Genomic DNA, 18816 nt, shown 5'->3' on the forward strand with positions numbered 1-18816 from the left:
TTTTGATGACTTGTCACAAGCGTTTTAAAGGAGATTTTTGCGGAACCTGTTATGAAAACTTGGTTTTGGGTGGACATAGTTCAGACATATTTTGAGTAATGCATGCGCCTTTGTGTACTTTATCTTTTATCAGATTATCATCATTTTTCAGAAAGGCTTCATGAAAATCACATTTATATTTTTAGTCCTGGCATATTTTCCTTTGATTTCAAAGGATCAACTGAACTACTCTGGCTTGCTTTGTAGTAAGGTGAATTTTGTATTATTTTTTCTATCTTTTTCTATTTTTTCTATCTAGTATTATTTTTCTATCATCACTCTCTATCACTCAGTGTAAACTACGACTCAAACTAATGATTTACAAACATTTTTATTTCAGTTTTACCGTGTCTCCACTGATTTATAGTCGTAGTTATATCCTAGCATTACATGCTTCGAATGTTCAGATTTAACCCTGATTCATAGTATTCTTTCCTTGGCTCTTTCTGATTTATTTATCTGCACACACATGAGTATATATATAAGATTTTTTTCTGACCATGAAATTATTCTATTTTGATTTTTATGGCAACATATTGGGATCCTGTTGACTTTCAACATTATCTCATTTGTTTATTCTATCAAAACAGACATATTAGCTTGGTTTTCTTGGGAGGGAAAATAATAAAATAATGCCTTTTTTAAAATTCCAGGTATCTTTTCTATTGTTATAGTGAAGTTATTAGATTGTCTTGAAGAAATAACTGAATTGTTGAAATGATGGATTCCTTTCATTCTTTTCCTTTAGTGTCTTCATAGAAATCTTTATTATAGTAAAGTGTAGAAATCATTTTGACCCAGAGTATATAAAAAAATTACTTTCACATCTTTTAAAGATAGTTTCACCGTTTTTAAAAAAAAAGATGGTTTCACCTTTCAGTTTCTCTCTACTGAACAGTTTGTGAAGATAAGAGGTGGGAGAAGGTGTTCAGACTTTATAAAAGACCGATATAAATTCTAGAGGTGTGGCTCGGTGATAGAGCATGTGCTTAGCATACACGAGGTCCTGGAAGCAAACTACACACGGAGATAAAGCGACTGAGTGGTATTCTTTTGAATATTTTTTGTTCATTTTCAATTTTCCTAGGAGTGATGGATTTCTTTCTTTCATAAGCAAATTTTTGTATTACATATAAGTAAATTCAATTATTGTATTCAGAAACTACTCATTACTGAAGGCTTTTGGGTTATCTAATGATATATATGTTATCTGAAGCAAGGTTTAGGAAAGCCAGGTGAGACAGACACATATATGTGCTCTTTGATCACAGGAATCATTTCCATAATCAATTCAACTTAGCACTCTCCTATCGGCTTCTAAGTCTTTGACTGAAATTATGTGTGTGTTTATATTCTCTTTCAAATCTCCTTGAAGATAACCATGATATAATTAACTGAAAATTGATTAGTTCTTGAACAAAAAAATTGCAGCTGCAGGAAAGGAAAGTCTTCCAACAGATGCCTAAATTTGTCTGAAAGTGAAGAAAAGTTAGTGAAAGTATGTAAGATAAATATGTAAAAAATATGTAATATATGTAAGACTGCAAGAGGTAAGTCATTCCATTTTTAAATTCTCTCTAAGGCTGACTAGCTCATTCACAGTCTGAATGAGCTAACAGCTGGTAACTAATATCTTGGAGACCAAAACAGAAATATTGGCTTTGAAACTAAGTATTAAGGTTATTTTGATTTGGAGGTAATGATAAACTTTTGGAAAGATATAATATATAATCTATTTAAATAAAAGGATAAAAAGACCCTTAATTTCATGTCATTAAAATTTTATGACAAACTCTGAGGCTATACATTTACATTCTGTTTATGATGAACATGTAGACACATAATAATCATTTTCATAAATCTTTACTATAAGTAATTGGGAAGATTGTTATGGCCATCTTTACTCTGAGTATGCATTATATAACTTGAAGTACTTGTTTGATAAAAGAACATTATTTGCTTATTGAGTTGAAGAAAATACAGGGTGTCATTTGGTCATTGTCAAAATTTTTCTATACCACTTGGTGGGGCTGTTTTTCCACGTGGTGGTCTTTGTTAATCTAGAGGGAAGACTTTCCCTGATTCTTCCACCTGTCCATTTCCTTTGATTAAGAAAAGACAAAATTCTTTTAACTAGATTAATGGCTCTACTATGGATCCCATCTCTAAGAAACTTTCTTTGATACTAAACATTGGAAAAAAGACACATTCAAAACTCACAAACGGTCCTGAGACCTTATATATAAACCCAGTTTATCTGTGGAATATGGAATCCCACTGAATTTGCAAAAGCGTCAGACTGCAATTTTCTGAATAGTCTCTGAGCGCCGCTGTTGACCAATTCGCTGCAAGAACTGCGCTCCCAGGATCCCCGGAGCTCATCGGCGCAGTCACAGACGCCGGGCTGAAAGGAGAGTGCCCCGGACTTGGGTTTTCCGCTTGGCAAATCTAACTCCACAGGGCTTGGACACCCTCAAACTGGGGTCACTGGATTTCTATGCAGCCGAAGTAAACACTTTCAAAGCCATTTGTGAAGAATCTTTCCCTTACATCGGAAGCCGCAACAACCTTGAAGAAGGATGGGATACGGAGGAAAGCAGGGGCGCCGGTGGCGGCAAGTACTGTTTCCCTTTCTTCTGCCTTTGTTCAGCGCAGCGCTCTCGGAGCAGATCCGCTATTCTATTCCGGAAGAAATGGCCAAGGGCTCAGTGGTAGGAAATCTTGCCGAGGACCTGAGGCTGCCTGTTGAGAATTTACCTGCCCGCAACCTCAGAGTTAGTGCAGAGAAACAGTACTTTTCCGTGAACACTGAGAATGGGAACATCCTTGTAAGTGACAGAATAGATCGGGAGATGCTCTGTCCTCTGAGCCCTCTGTGTGTAATACCTTTAGAGATTGTAGCCGAAAATCCTCTGAATGTTTTTCACATAAATGTGATAATAGAAGATATAAATGACAATCCACCTCATTTCCCCGAAAATACCATTGTTTTACAAATCAATGAATTGGCAGTTCCAGGCACTAGATTTGGCTTAGAATCAGCTATTGATGCAGATGTAGGACCTCATTCTCTTCAGAGTTACCAGCTCAGCTCTAGTGAGCATTTCTCTCTCACGGTGGAGGACAAGACTGAAGACAAGACTGTCCCAGAATTGGTGTTGGAGAAGCCACTGGATCGGGAACAACAGAGTTCCCATCTCCTGTTCCTGACTGCAGTGGATGGGGGAGACCCTGTCCTAACTGGCACTGCTCAAATTAAAATCGAGGTCACTGACGCCAATGATAATCCTCCAGTATTCAGTCAGGATGTGTATAGAGTCAGCCTTAGAGAGAATGTACCCCCGGGAACCTCTGTGCTAAAGGTGACAGCTACTGATGAGGATGAGGGCATCAATGCAGAGATCACCTACTCCTTCAAGTCCCTAAGAGATGGCATTGGAGAAAAGTTTATACTAGACCATAAAAATGGTGAAATTAAATCCAAAGATCTCATAGACTTCGAAATCAGTAGAAGTTATACCATGAGCATAGAAGCGAAGGATGGTGGAGGCATGGCCACTGAGTGTAAAGTTGTACTAGAAATTCTAGATGAGAATGACAATGTCCCAGAAGTGGTTTTTACTTCAGTGTCCAGTTCCATAACGGAGGACGCAGAACCGGGAACGGTGATCGCTCTGTTCAAAACATACGATAAAGATTCCGGAGAAAATGGAAAGGTCACATGCCTCATAAAAGAAAAAGTTCCTTTTAGAATAGAAACTTCTGCCAGTAATTATTATAAGCTTGTAACAGATGGACCCTTGGATCGAGAGAAGACCCCCGAGTATAATGTCACTGTCACCGCTACAGACAAGGGCAAGCCCCCTCTATGCTCCAGCAAAAGCGTCACCTTACACATTGCTGACGTCAACGACAACGCTCCAGTTTTCCAGCAGGCCTCTTACACGGTCCACGTGGCTGAGAACAACCTTCCCGGAGCTTCCATTGCGCAAATCAGAGCCTCTGACCCTGACCTGGGACCCAATGGCCAGGTCTCCTACTCCATCCTGGACAGCGACCTGGAGCCTAGAGCGCTGCTGTCCTACGTGTCCGTGAGCTCACAGAGCGGAGTGGTGTTCGCGCAGCGCGCCTTCGACCACGAGCAGCTGCGCGCCTTCCAGCTCACGCTGCAGGCCCGCGACCACGGCTCGCCCGCGCTCAGCGCCAACGTGAGCCTGCGCGTGCTGGTGGGAGACCTCAACGACAACGCGCCGCGCGTGCTGTACCCCGCGCTGGCGCCCGACGGCTCGGCGCTCTTCGACACGGTGCCGCGCGCCGCGGAGCCCGGCTACCTGGTCACCAAGGTGGTGGCGGTGGACGCTGACTCGGGACACAACGCCTGGCTGTCCTACCACGTGCTGCAGGCCAGCGACCCGGGCCTCTTCAGCCTGGGGCTGCGCACTGGCGAGGTGCGCACGGCTCGCGCCTTGGGCGATAAGGACGCTGCCAGACACCGCCTGCTGGTCGCGGTGCGCGATGGTGGGCAGCCTCCCCTCTCGGCCACCGCCACGCTGCTCCTGGTTTTCGCAGACAGCCTGCAGGAGGTGATGCCAGACATCAGCGACCGTCCGGAGATCTCTGACCCTCAGGAGGAACTGCAGTTTTATCTGGTGGTGGCCTTGGCCTCGATTTCAGTGCTCTTCCTTCTCGCGGTGATTTTGGCCATCGCCCTTCGCCTGCGACAGTCTTCCGGTCCCAATTACTGGGGCTGCTTTCAGTCTGATCTCTGTTCTAAGACGAAACCAGGTGCCACTCTAAACTACAGCGAAGGAACTTTGCCTTATTCCTATAATTTGTACGTTGCATCTGACTCTCACAAAACAAGGCTTGATCTTCTCACCATGATGCCAGAATTGGTCACCCCACAAGATCCTTCTAACGAAGCTTCTTTGGCAGTAAACTTCAGTGAGAAGAGCAAGATAAACCTTGACTCCGTTGCTTCTATTCACGTGAGTTTCAATGAGTCTCATTTGAAATGGTTTGGTTTCATTTTCAAACCAACATTTTGGCAAGAAAAATCTTTCATCAATCATATCTACGGTTGCTTTCGGTTTGCCTATCCACTCTGAATATTTTCTGGCCCTTTTTCGATGCCCTGTAACTTCACCTACCCTTTAAGTATTTTGAAATATTTTATACACACACACACACACACACACACACACACACACACACACGAAAAAAACAATACACTCCAGTGAGAAGTGTATATTATGATGCTGCTACCATTCAAATATTTTTAATTGAACTATGATTTTTTTCTTTCTGTGAATGTTTCTTGGGAGTTTGTGTTGAGCATATATGTTTTATTCTTTATTAACTGAATAGGGATAAAATGCATAAGAAAATACTTTAAATGACTAATAATTTGGTAACATTAATAATATTCAGGTTTATCAGAGATTCTTGGACTCTCATAGTCAATTTCAGGCTTGATTGTTTTCATAGCTGTGTAAATTTTCTTCCAATTTTGAAGATAACCTTTTATTTTATGTGTATCAAGGACTGAGATGTAGTTTGGTTATAGAACACATACTTAGCTTTAAAGAGGTCCAGGGTTCAATATCTAGCATTCTGGGTTGGGGATTTAGCTCAGCAGCATAAGCACCTACCCACCTGGCAAGCATGAGGTCATGAGTTCAATCCCTGGTACTCCCCTCCCACCAAATATCCAGCATTCTCCCTTGCAAAAAAAAAAAGTGCTTTTATGCAAAAGATAAATATTTACATTCATGAAAGTACAGGTACAGTAGTTAACTAGGAAAAGGTAAATTTGTAATATTCTTTGTATTGTTGATTTTCTTTTACTGTATTCAAAACACTAAACATTCTTTTGAAACATAATGTACAAGTGGCATTGTAGAGTACTACCATTATTTCCAGTAAATGCACACTGGAATGCTTTAATTTTGTTCAAAACCTGTTAATATGTCTTCTTCACTTGCCAGATATCATTCTGATAATGTGTACAATCGCATTTCTCATTTTTTGGTTTCCATTTTGTGATGAAAATTCAATTTTTAAACAAGTGCTAAATATCAGTCTTCCATTTAGGCAAGTTCAAAAATCTATTGAAAAATTGCCCCAAATTATAGCTGAAGCCAAAAGTTTAATTTTATAATATAAATTCTCAAAACAAGAAGTTCCTAGAGGTTGCTCCTTCATAAGAGATGTGTAGTTTAAACAAGTGCGTTTAAATTACTGTACATGAAAACTAAGTTCATATAAAATCAGATTAGAAGAATCGCATAATATAGACATCTACAGAAAACAATCTCAAAAAGGTGGTTCTGTCTGAAAAAAATTAGGAAATAGAAGCTTACAGAGATTTCTACTCAAACGAATTCTGGTTTAGTCTCCCTTCCTACTTGAAGAACAAACAGTAGGTGGAGCTCTTTGAGGTATAAAAACCAAAATTCCTTTCAGGCAGTCCAATATTGTGCAGTAATTGGTTAGGACTCTGAGCGCCGCTGTTCACCAATCAGGGAGAGAAATGCAGAGATCCTGCTCTCCTTGCATGCGTCTGAAGCACAAAGCGCAGATCGAAACAAACTATTTCTGTGAGGAATCAGCTGAGACGCTCGACCCTCGCCCCCGGACCCTCCGATTCCAGGGCCTGAAGAGCTGGTCCTGACATCAGTGATCAAGGGCTGAACTGGAAATAATCCTGGAGGAAAGTGACAATGATTCCTGTGCGACTGTGCCGAGACCTCAAAGGGCTGGTCCTGCTGGGCATCCTCTTGGGGATCTTGTGGGAAGCCGGAGGCACCCAGATACGCTATTCAGTTCCTGAGGAGCTGGAGAAAGGCTCCAGGGTGGGCAACATCTCCAAGGACCTGGGGCTGGAGCCCCGCGAGCTGGCGGAGCGCGGGGTCCGCCTGGTCTCCAGAGGTAGGACGCAACTTTTCACCCTGAACCCGCGAAGCGGCAGCTTAGTCACGGCGGGCCGCATAGACCGGGAGGAGCTCTGCATGGGGGCCACCAAGTGCCAATTAAATCTAGAGATTCTAATGGAGGATAAAGTGAAAATATATGGGGTAGAAGTAGAGGTGAGGGACATTAATGACAATGCCCCTTATTTCAGTGAAAGCGAATTAGAAATAAAAATGAGTGAAAACGCAGCCCCTGGGATGCGGTTCCCTCTTCCCCACGCTTGGGATCCAGATATTGGGAAGAACTCTCTCCAGAGCTACGAGCTCAGCGCGAATACTCACTTCTCGCTGGAGGTGCAAAACGGCGCGGATGGTAATAAATACCCGGAATTGGTGCTGGAGCGCGCCCTGGACCGCGAGGAAAAGGCCGCTCACCAGCTGGTCCTCACGGCTCTGGACGGGGGCGACCCGGTCCGCACAGGCACCGCGCGCATCCGCGTAGTGGTTGTTGACGCGAACGACAATGCACCAGCGTTTGCCAGATCCGAGTACCGCGTGAGTGTGCCGGAGGACGTGGCGGTGGGCACTCAGCTGCTCCTGGTAAACGCCACCGACCCAGACGAGGGGGCCAACGCGGAGGTGATGTACTCCTTCCGGTACGTGGACCACAAGGCGGCCCAAGTTTTCAAGCTCGATAGCAATTTAGGGATAATATCAACAACAGGCGAGTTGAACCACGAGGAATCAGGTTTTTACGAGATGGAAGTGCAAGCCATGGATAACGCAGGATATTCCGCACGAGCCAAAGTCCTGATCACAGTGCTTGATGTGAATGACAATGCTCCCGAAGTGGTTGTCACCTCTCTCACCAGCTCCATTCCTGAAAACTCTCCCAAAGGGACATTAATTGCGCTTTTACATGTCAATGATCAAGACTCTGGGGAAAATGGACAGGTAGTCTGTTCCATTCCAGGGGACATGCCCTTTAAATTAGAAAAGTCTTATGGAAATTACTATAGTTTAGTCACAGATACAATCTTAGACAGGGAACAGGTTCCTAACTATAACATCACAGTAACCGCCACTGACATGGGAAATCCGCCACTGTCAATGGAAACACGTATCTCTCTGGTCGTGGTGGACACCAATGACAACGCACCCGTCTTCCCTCAGGCCTCCTACTCTGCCTACATCCCAGAGAACAACCCCAGAGGCGCCCCAATCTTCTCAGTGACTGCTCACGACTCGGACTGTGATGAGAATGCACAGGTCACTTATTCCTTGGTTGAAGACACCCTCCAGGGGTCACCTCTGGCCTCTTATGTCTCCATCAATTCAGACACCGGCGTCCTGTATGCACTGCAGTCCTTTGACTATGAACAGTTGCAGCACCTACAGCTGCAAGTGCTGGCACGTGACAGTGGGGACCCGCCCCTCAGCAGCAACGTGTCACTGAACTTGTTTGTGCAGGACCAGAACGACAATGTCCCCGAAATCCTATATCCAGCCATCCCCTTCGACGGTTCCACTGGGGTGGAGCTAGCACCTCGCTCCGCAGAGCCTGGATACCTGGTGACCAAAGTGGTGGCAGTGGACAGAGACTCAGGTCAGAACGCCTGGCTGTCCTACCGCCTGCTCAAGGCCAGCGAGCCGGGGCTTTTCTCAGTGGGGCTGCACACGGGCGAGGTGAGCACAGCAAGGGCCCTGCTGGACCGAGATGCGCTCAAGCAGAGCCTGGTGGTGTCTGTGCAGGACCATGGCCAGCCTCCCCTGTCCGCCACGGTCACTATTACCGTGGCTGTGGCCGACAGCATCCCCGACGTTCTAGCGGGTCTGAGCAGCCTAGAGTCTCCGGCCAGCTCTGAAACCTCAGGCCTCACGCTGTACCTGGTGGTAGCAGTAGCCGCAGTTTCGTGCGTCTTCCTAGCTTTTGTCATCGTGCTGCTGGCGCTAAAGCTGCGGCGCTGGCACTCAACGCGCCTGCTCCAGGCTGCGGGAAACGGATTGGCCGGTTTACCCGCCTCGCACTTTGTGGGCGTGGACGGGGTGCGCGCTTTCCTGCAGACCTATTCGCATGAAGTCTCGCTCACCGCGGACTCTCGCAAGAGCCACTTGATCTTCCCGCAGCCCAACTACGCAGACACACTCATCAGCCAGGAGAGCTGCGAGAAAAGCGAGCCTCTTTTGTTATCAGGCGACTCAGTGTTTTCTAAAGACAATCATGCTTTGATTCAGGTGAGTCCATATTAGATATTATTTTCTGAGCTGGAAGCAAATATCCCGTAGCATAGATTAGTGTGTATATGCAATTAATAAAGCAGATACCAATACAGGTATACATGTTTCTAAATATGTATGTATGTAAACATAATATTAAAAGCAATATAAATAATATTACCATATTATTGATGTTATGCTACTACATAATATGTAAGCAATCTCTAAAGAACCTTATAAATACTCTATATAATTTTCCAGTTTAATTTATCAGCTATAATATTCATATTTTAATTTTTTTCTTATTAGCAGCAGTTTTGTGTCAAGCATATGATGCCAATTTATCTGTTAAAAAACCAGATCCTTCTAGAGAAGAAAAATTAAATTTAATGGAAAATATGAATAGAATGAATGAAAATTTTAATAAACCTTTAAAAAGAGTGAGATATATGGTATATATATGCATATATGTATGACAGATGTGGGATCAAACTCAGAACCTGAATATACTAAGCCCTCTACCACTAGGTACATCCCTCGCCTCAATAGACAACAATGGCTTTAAATACACTTGAGATTGTTGGCAAATTTATAAACTGTCTTTTTAAAGTACACTATTTCTTTCTGGTTGTTGGGGATACAGTCATTTATACTTTCTTGCTGTCCTAAGTCATTTCATGTCTTTAAATCATTCAGCTTCCAAATGTGGTGAGCTCCTTTCTTACGCATTTGACATTTTCTCAAACATACCGTGTGTGTGTGTGTGTGTGTGTGTGTGTGTTGTTGTGAAGAACTGTCATTATACTTTCCAATAGTAAAATACTATTAGATAATATAGTAGACCTTTTTGTTCAGTTTACCTCTGTTAATGATGGCTTTTGAAATGTTCAGAATTAAGAAAATGTACCACAGTGATGACAAATCATTCTTTGCCATTTATCCCACTGACAATTTCTTGGAAGAAATAATTTTTTAACATTTCCATATGTTTTGAGCATACTTTTGGTACTGTGGGAAAATTTGCAGTCCTTCTGCTTTGTACCTTAAATTTCCCATTAACTTTTACAAACATAAAATTTTTTTCTTAAAATTACACAGACTGTGTTTTCTAAAAACTCCATACTTGCTATAGAATGTTTATTAGGAATCAGATGCAAAAATGTATTATATTGAGGAACATTGCCTGATTTCTTTTCATGAATTTCATAAAGGGATAAAGAAACATAATTCTTTTTCATTTCTTTTTATTTGCTGCCTATAAAAACAAAATAGTTAAAACCTAGGTTTATAAAAGAGATCACAAATCACTTAATGACCAAAATTCTACCACGATTCACATATTACATTAGACTTCTTGACAACTGAGACTCCCTCACACACAAACCAAAATGAAACATAGATTTTATGTTTATATTTGTGTGCTTCTTAAAAGGAAATATTTTGCCTATGCAAAAATATTTATAAAAAGTTTTGAGATAGGGTCTCTCTTATCTAATTCAGGCTGTCCTTGAACTGACTATGTAGCCCAGGCCGGCTCAAACTCATGACAGTCCTCTTGCCTCAGCCTCCTGCATCTGGGATTACAGGCATGTGCCATCATGCCTGGCAAAAATGTAAAATTTATGTTTACATTATGTTTCTAATAACATTTACTAATTGTAATGTTCTGCATTACTAAGAGAAATAGAAGGCAATGCACATCCCTCTTATATAGGAATTATCACGATGTTTTTCAAACATCCCGTTCTCATATGGTACTGTGGGAAGCAACTGAAAAATTAAAGATATAACTGGAAAACAGAAATTGAGAAACCACGCTAACATAGTAAGATTATGCTCATTACTGTTTATCTAAGGTGACTTAGGGACAAATCATTGAGAAATAAGGCACTGAGTAGCCATGACTCTTAGACTGTATCTCAAAAAACTAGTAATCTCAACTGTGCTTTCAACTTGGGTTGTAAAGCTCTGATTACGTAGTACTTTAATTAATGAAAGAGAACATGAATGTGATCTGAGGATTCTCTGGTACCAGCTTTCTGAAGATAGTAAATTTGCAACTAGGAACTTCCTAACTGGGTCACCTTTGACCAGTTATTTAACCTCTGAGTTTCACCGAAATGTGGGTAATATTTAATTTGAAAGATTGTGCTAAGGACAACAGAAAATGTATATGTCTTCTAGTTCATTACCGGTAGTTAACTGTAGTCATTTTTCATGGTGGACAGAAAAAGGATTCATGTTTGACATTCTGTTGAGGAAAGAAATAATGGATTGAGTGCTTTACCAGTTGGTACTATGGGATGACTTGAAGGTGAAAATGAAACTTTTCTAAAACATTTGCGAAGGTAATTTTAAAATCTGACGTGCCCAGGCATGTTTTTGATTGAGAAACCACAGTTTCTGGCCATAAACAATAGTATGTTGGAGAAATGTTATTTGGAATGAGACAATTTTGGGGCATTAAGTTTTCTCCATCTGAACAGTATAACCTAAACAAGGATTCTATGAAACTTATTTTTGAAGAGGAGTTTACCCCAATGGGATTGTGGATGATATAACAGAAAAATGGATCACCAAAACCAGGTTGAAGTTTGGGCCTTATGAGAATTGATGTGAATGAGTATACAAAATACCAATCTTAATTTTAAAATACTTAGGATAATTGGGGTCTTTTGCAGTTTATAAAAAAAAAATTTGAGAAAAACTCTTTAGTCTTTGAGTTATAAAAATGTTTTGATTGTTATAAATGTTTATCATGCAGTTATTTGCACAACTAGTAATACTTATCAGCAGCTATGGGACCCAAATTTTTTAAAAACAAAAATACTTAGCCCCATTATTTACCGGTAGAACATGTTCCTTTATGCTTATATTTTAGCATTTGCTACATCATTGTTCTAATTTTTAGAGTTACATCCAAAAGATAAGGCAAAACCACCTATGAATTGCCATATCTGTTTATTTGTTTGTGAAAACATCCTTAATTTGCTGATGTGACAAAACAAATATCAACTCTGCTACGCAAAAAACAAGATAATCTGCTTTGTAATTAACTTTATAATTCAATTGCATACAGGCAACATGCTACATATGAAAAACTTACTAACTGAACTACAAATATTAAATACTGAAAAATTAACAGTTTATTATAATTTATTTTATTTAACAATCTAGGAAGTTAGCAGCCATCAGCAGTTCCAGTGCTATCTCAGGTGCAAAGGGAAATTCGAGAATCTCGATGGAGCTGTTGGTGTAGGGAACCTTGTAGGTAAAATAAATGCAGACTTTCCAAAGTACATGTGAAGGGATCGCTCTAAAATTGACCTCACTGGTATCGTTTTCAGCAAACTGACCTGGGCCACTCAACATGGTTATCGTTCCTGATGTTAGTGTGTGTTCTCTTTTTACAATAAACTCATGGCCGTCAGAAGATATCAATTTGCCATACATTGCATCGGGGCTTTCACAGCCACCATAGGTTTTCTCCTCCCCATCCGTTATGTTGTTATATAATCCTACTTTGGTTCCACAGGAACTTTAGTAGTTTCTTGTCGGCCCCACAACGACTGCAGCCAAGTCTCCCCCTACCGCCACAACCCCTACTTCAGGGCCGCCCCTCTAACCGTCAGGATAATTGTTGATAATTGATAATTACGATACTTGCTGATTGTTTTCTGAGAGTAACTGAATAGTGGGTTTAGATGTATATAAACATCATCTTCTAATTCATAAAAAGAATTATGTTTCTTTATCCTTTTATGTTTCTTCTGGAGCCAGTAATGAAAGCACTGTGTTAAGGGCTCTGCCTGCCTTCCTATGTGTTGTGGCTGATGGGTGTGCATTCATTTCATCTAGTAAGTAAATCAAAGCCATTCAGCTATAACTTAGAAGTTGTGCCTCTGTGAAAATTTGACTGTAGTCTGTCAGCTTTCACCACATTCACCCTAGAGGTGAGATTGAACCTTGCTGAAATTATACACATCATAAACACTCTTCAACTAATTGGAAGTCTACCTATCGATTAGTGTGCTATATCCCAATTTTCTTAGTGATGTGTAATGGAATACCACTGATCATGAGTTGAATAATTCTGATGAAAAATCTTCTTTTTCATCATAAAAGATACCAGGTTCAAGAAAGCAAATGAAGGGATTGGTCAAGCTAATGAGTCTATATCTCAGGAAAAATATATTCTCCAATATTGCATTTTTGAGAAAACCTATATAACAAGTACCAAAAATAGTGCATACTCTTTGTAACACATCCATAAGTCACTAATAGCAAAAGGTAGCCTATGATGAAAGCAAATGGAAAAAATTTTACAGAGGGTGATATTTCAGGATACCAAACAGAAGGACTCTGCTTCAGGAAAATGTGAAGAAAATTCCCATCAAATAGACCACTGAATCAAGTAATCTACTTTATAAAAGAAGTTGGTATCACCATAAGTTCTCTTAGAGAACTCATAGCGAAATCTACTGTGTGTAATCTATTTGAGGACATATAATTTCTTAGCTAGTAGTTAAACCTCAAAAGCATTTGATACAGTGGTTTGCACACTTAGTTATTCAATAAAATGCCTGAGCTAACTGATTAGAAAGCAGTTTCTTGGAAAAGAATCATGCTACAAAATCGCTGGTTTTGAGCGGTGCGTTCAGGGGAGGTCCCGCGGATCTGTCTCTTGCTTCAACAGTGTTTGGATGGAACAGACCCGGGACTCCCTTTTTTTTCATCTCCCATCCACGTTCCAGGCACAAAGTTTGGGACCATCTTTTTGATCATCTGCTCTTTCCAGGACAGCCAACACCATTCTTTTGAGGGTAGCTCTTTCCCACTGATCAGCCATGACCTCTCAGATTCGTCAGAATTATTCCCCCCGAGGTGGAGGCTGCCATCAACCGCTGGTGAACCTGCACCTGCAGGCCTCCTATACCTACCTCTCTCTGGGCTACTACTTCGACCGCGACAATGTGGCTATGGCGGGCATGGACCGTTTCTTCCATGAGCTGGCCAAGGAGAAACATGAGGGCGCCTAGCCTAGCATCTCCTAAAGATGCAAAGCCATCGCGGTGGCTGGGCTCTCTTCCAAGACGTGCTGAAGCCTTCCGAGGATGATTGGGGTAAAATGCTATGCAGGCAGCCCTGCATAGGCCTGGAGAAAAGCCTGAACCAAGCTCTGCTGGATTTTCATGCCTTGGGCTCTGCCAAGACAGACCCCCATGTCTGTGATTTCCTGGAGAACCACTTCCTAGATGAGGAAGTGAAGCACATCAAGAAGATAGGTGACCACCTCGCTAACCTCCAAAGGCTGGCGGGCCCCCAGGCTGGGCTGGGCGAATACCTCTTTGAAAGGCTCATCCTTAAGCACAATGAGGAGGCCCCAGAGCCTAGCAGTCTCGGAGGGGCTACTGCATCACCTGGCATCAGGGCTTTGGCTTGACCCTTTCCCTTCAGCCACTAGGCAGTTTTTTCACCTCTTTGGAGCCCCCTCCCAAATCTTGGACTAAAAGAACATAAAGCCTTTTACAGCAAACAAACAAAAAACCGCTGGTTTTACATGTACTTTCCGTCTATATCAATCCCCTAATGAAAGCCAAACTTCTGATCTCTCAAATAAATGCACTTGTTTCTAAGATTATCATACTGTGAAACTTCTTCAATGCTTCCATCATAATTTCCACTGAAGATTCAGCCAGCAGTTGGCCATGAGACTGTGTTGCATAAATACAAGGAAAGACTGGGATGGGAGTATAAATAGAAAACATGTTAACATAAAAAAACTCATTGGCCAGAAGAAATAAAAAGAAGCCATCCATTTTTGTGCTGCAGTAACTAAGATTTTAAATTCCCAGAAATGTTTGATTGCAGAGCAAAACTGTACACTACCTTTCAACTTGCAAATTCATTGAGAAACATCTTTCTGCTCTCAACTGCAGAACATTGTATTCTGCTTTCTTCAGGCTGCAATTCTAGAGTAGAAACTCAAAATTCCACGTTGGCCCACGCAGAAAAAGATAACTGAAATCCCTCCAACCGTCTTGCTTGGTGACTTTCTTAATGGAACTCAATATAAATACAGAAGCAGACCAGAAACATTCTTCAACCAAGACCTCATGTGAATATGCCTCGGCAGAAAGCTCTGCTCCCGTTTGTTTGGAGCTCCATAATTCAAAGATAGTCTGAAAAGGGCCTGATCTGAGCTGAACCAGCAGACATGCTGACTGGGAGAGATGGAGAACAGCACAGGTCTACCAGGCCAGGCGGGATAGAGGCAAGTACTGTTTCCCTTTCTGCTGATTTTGGGCTGCCAGGTATCCTCCCAGCAGAACCAGTATTTAGTCCCTGAGGAGCTGACCAAGGGTTCATTCATGGGAAACCTTCCCAAGGATCTAGGGCTCAAACATCTAGCACTTACAGACTTGCAAGTTTCAGGTTAATTCAGAACAAAAATACTTCACTCTGAGTGAAGCAGGTGGAGACCTGTTTGTGACTGACAGGATGGATCAGAAGATATGCCCACAGGATATAGTTTGTACTATATGTTCAGGAACTGTAGTTGGAAGTCCTTGTAGTGGTTTTCACATTAATATAGAGATTCAGGCTCCACGGTTTAGCAGGAATGTTACTGAAGTTGAAGATCTCCAGCCAGTAGCAAGATTTGCAATAGAACCTGCACAGGATCCTGATGTTGGAAACCATTCCTTACAAAATTATCAGCAACTCTGGAAAGAAATATGCTGCTCTTATTTTAGTGAAGCCACTGAGCCAGAAGAAGTACAGCTTCCTTCACTTAGTGCTGATAACCTTAGATGGTGGTGACCCATCACAAAGTGGTACCACCCAGATCCCGATCCTGGTGGTTGATGCCAACGACCACCCCCAGTGTTCAGTCAGGATGTGTATAGGGTCAGCCTTCAAGAAATGTGCTACCAAGCACCTCCATCTGAGGGTAAGGGCCACCCACCAGGACGAGGGCACCAATGCAGAGATCATGTATGCCTTCAAAGTCCAGAGTACTCATAGCCATTTTGGTCTTGATAATAAGATTGCAGAAACTAAAACTTTAAATACATTAGACTTCAAAGAGATTAAAAAATAGTCTATGGTTTTGGAAACAAGGGACAGAGAAATTCTAGATGATAGTGACAATGTCCCACGGGTGATTTTCACTTCTAGTTCCACAATGGTTCCCAAAGTCACTCTGTTTAAAACACAAGATCGAGATTCACAAGAAAATGGGGACTTCGTGTCTCAAACAAGAAAATGTACCTTTCAAAACTGAATCTTCCTCCAAGAATTATTACTAAGCCTGTAACACGTAGGACACTGAACAGACCCTGAAGTACAACATCGTCACTGCCACGACAAGAGCAAGCCCTCCCTCTCCTCCAGTACAAGCATCACGTTATACATTGCTGACACAGGACAACGCTCCAGTTTTTCAGCAGGCCTCCTATATGGTCCGCATGGCAGGCAGCAATGTACCTGGAGCCTCAGTTGTGCAAATCAGAGCCTGCGACCTGAATTTGGGACTCGGTGGCCTAGTCTCCTATTTCGTCTTGGATGACGTCATAAAGCCAAGAGCGCTGCTGTCCTACGTGTCCGAGAGCGCACGGAACGGAGTGGTGGTCTCGCAGCAGCGCGTCTTCGACCACGGCGCTGCAGGCCCACGGCCACGGCTCGCCCGCGCTCAGCGCCAGCTTGAGCCTGCGCGTGCTGGTGGGAAACCACGACAACGTGCTGTACCCTGCGCGATGACGGCCAGTCACCTGGTCACCAAGATGGTGGCAGTGGACGCTGACTCACGACATAGTGCCTGGCTGTCCTATCGCGTGCTGCAGGCCAGTGACCCTGGGCTCTTCTTACGCGACAGGGCGCTGCCTGACTCTGCCTGCTGATCTCTGTGTGTGATGGTGGGCTGCTTCTTTCGTGCACCACCACGCTGCATCTGGTGTTCGTTGACTGCTACAAGAGACGCTGCCAGACCTCCTTCGATAGCTCTGCAGATTTATATTCCGATTCCAAAAGTAATTTCTACCTAGTGATTTCCTTAGCTTTAGTTTTTTTTCTTTATTCCTCCTGCCTGCATTATTTGTGTTGGTTTTGAAGTGAAGACGCAAAAATGGCCATATCTTAAAGTCTTTTCCCACAGACCTTATCCCACACTACGCCCCAGATTTCAAAGTGACTGTAGCTCTGCCATGCCATATTCTTAGGAGGTGTGTGCCACTCCTACTAATCCAGGCCTCAGTAACTTCCCCTTTTGGAAGCCCTGTTCCTCAGGACTCAATAGCAGCCTCACTGCAGGAATCCTCTCTGAAGACAGGGATGATTCAGATTACTTGGGCCAGAGTCTACCTTCCAAAGGGAGAAAATCGTCATAAAATTAAATTCAATCATAAACAGGCTTTCTTTTAGCATGAAATCTTTTCAAAGGTCTCAGGGAAAAATCTCTCTGGTGGTAAGATCCAAGGTCCTAAGTTGGGACAGTATACAGCTCGATGGCAATATTAGATGAGTCTCAGTATTTAGGATCTTGTAAGTAGGTAACATTTTGATTAAATATTTGATTATACTTTCAAATTTTATTTTGATATTTGAATTGTGTTGATTCAAAAACAGAAGGGCAAATTTTGATCATAGCACTGTGCAAGTTGTACATTTGTAACTCAGAATCACTGTTTAGCACTTCTCATTCAAGGCATGACGTTTTCACTTTGTACTTGAGAATTCTGTCACCATCAGTAGACATTCTGGCTGAAAAGTTAGCCAATGGTTTCAATAAATGTGAGGGTAAGACTCTTTGAAAGTTGCTAAACCTAAGCCTCAGAAATTATCGTTCCACAGAAGAGCCTCTTACGACTGAGTGTGCTCAGCTCCTTTTCACACAGAACTTTGCTTTTCAAACTAGATTGTGAACATCACTGGACACTGCACTGTCTCCCACCACTGTCCAATCCATCATTCTGTATAGTACAAAAAGTCTGTCTCCCTATAATCTACCTGAGGCGGGAAATTAGGCCAATTCAAATGCTTTAAGTGAATCCAAGTTAGCATAGAATGCTGGATGTGAACTTTATTCCTTCTAATCAGACAACTGCACAAATACATCCAGGTATTAGCATGACATTTTCCTGAACTAGCATTTTACAAACACTTCAAAAATTGCAGAATAATTCTTGCAAAAAAAAATTTCCCATTGTTTCCCTGCCAGTGAACTAGAAGCTTAAAACTTAAAACATAAACAAAAAAGATTAGAATATTTGCTTCAGCAGTACATGTTAAAATTTGAAAAATATACAGTACATTAACATAACCCTTGCGCAAGATGACACACAAATTCGTGAAGCATTCTTCTCTTAAAAAATGTTTTTAGGAGAAGGCCAAGATCCATTACTGAGAGAACAAGCAGATCATGAGGCTACGGAAACAGACTGAACAAATGTAAAGAAGAAAATCAGCAAGTTCAGAGGTCCTCAAGACCCACGGACTCTCCTGGTCTGAACCCAATAAAGATTGTTTTGCCCACGCAAGGGATATAGCTCAGCGGCACAAGTGCCTGCCTGGCAAGCCTGAGGTCATAAGTCTGATACCCCATACAAAAAAATTAGAAAGCAGTTACTTCTAAAGAACAAAATTAAGTAAA

General features: G+C 42.1%; 3 protein-coding genes and 1 pseudogene across 19 annotated transcripts in view; 3 read left to right on the forward strand and 1 right to left on the reverse strand.

Annotated features, from left to right (window-relative positions):
* Positions 1–18816, forward strand: part of LOC100715635 (protocadherin gamma-C3) — a 173687-nt gene that overhangs the window by 92095 nt on the left and 62776 nt on the right. The window contains exon 1 of one of the 17 annotated variants that reach the window (XM_013140880.3): positions 18–5027. The exons of 15 other annotated variants lie outside the window; for them this stretch is intronic. In XM_013140880.3, coding sequence (XP_012996334.2) covers positions 2619–5027 — 2409 coding nt within the window. In that variant the 5' untranslated portion in view covers positions 18–2618. Of the gene's footprint in view, positions 1–17; positions 5028–5236; positions 9186–18816 lie in introns of those variants that run through there. One more of the 17 variants, XM_013140871.3, reaches the window with a different exon arrangement.
* Positions 12291–12635, reverse strand: LOC100723856 (elongin-C-like). The gene has a single exon (XM_063232273.1). The coding sequence runs from the start codon at positions 12618–12620 to the stop codon at positions 12333–12335; it is 288 nt and encodes a 95-aa protein (XP_063088343.1). The 5' UTR covers positions 12621–12635; the 3' UTR covers positions 12291–12332.
* LOC106025109 (ferritin light chain-like) lies at positions 12401–17209 on the forward strand. Its single transcript, XM_063232272.1, is given in 2 exon segments — positions 12401–14200; positions 14203–17209. Coding segments are annotated over 2 exon segments (594 nt in total). The 5' UTR covers positions 12401–14014; the 3' UTR covers positions 14611–17209.
* Positions 18433–18533, forward strand: LOC111753792 (U6 spliceosomal RNA; annotated as a pseudogene).

Source organism: Cavia porcellus, unplaced genomic scaffold (genome assembly GCF_034190915.1).
Source record: "Cavia porcellus strain 051 isolate PalLab524CR breed Dunkin Hartley unplaced genomic scaffold, mCavPor4.1 scaffold_21, whole genome shotgun sequence".
Lineage (NCBI taxonomy): Eukaryota > Metazoa > Chordata > Mammalia > Rodentia > Caviidae > Cavia > Cavia porcellus.

Coding starts and splice junctions, on each gene's coding strand:
- LOC100723856 (XM_063232273.1), bottom strand. CDS start 12,620: ATGTATGGCAAATTGATATCTTCTGACGGCCATGAGTTTATTGTAAAA.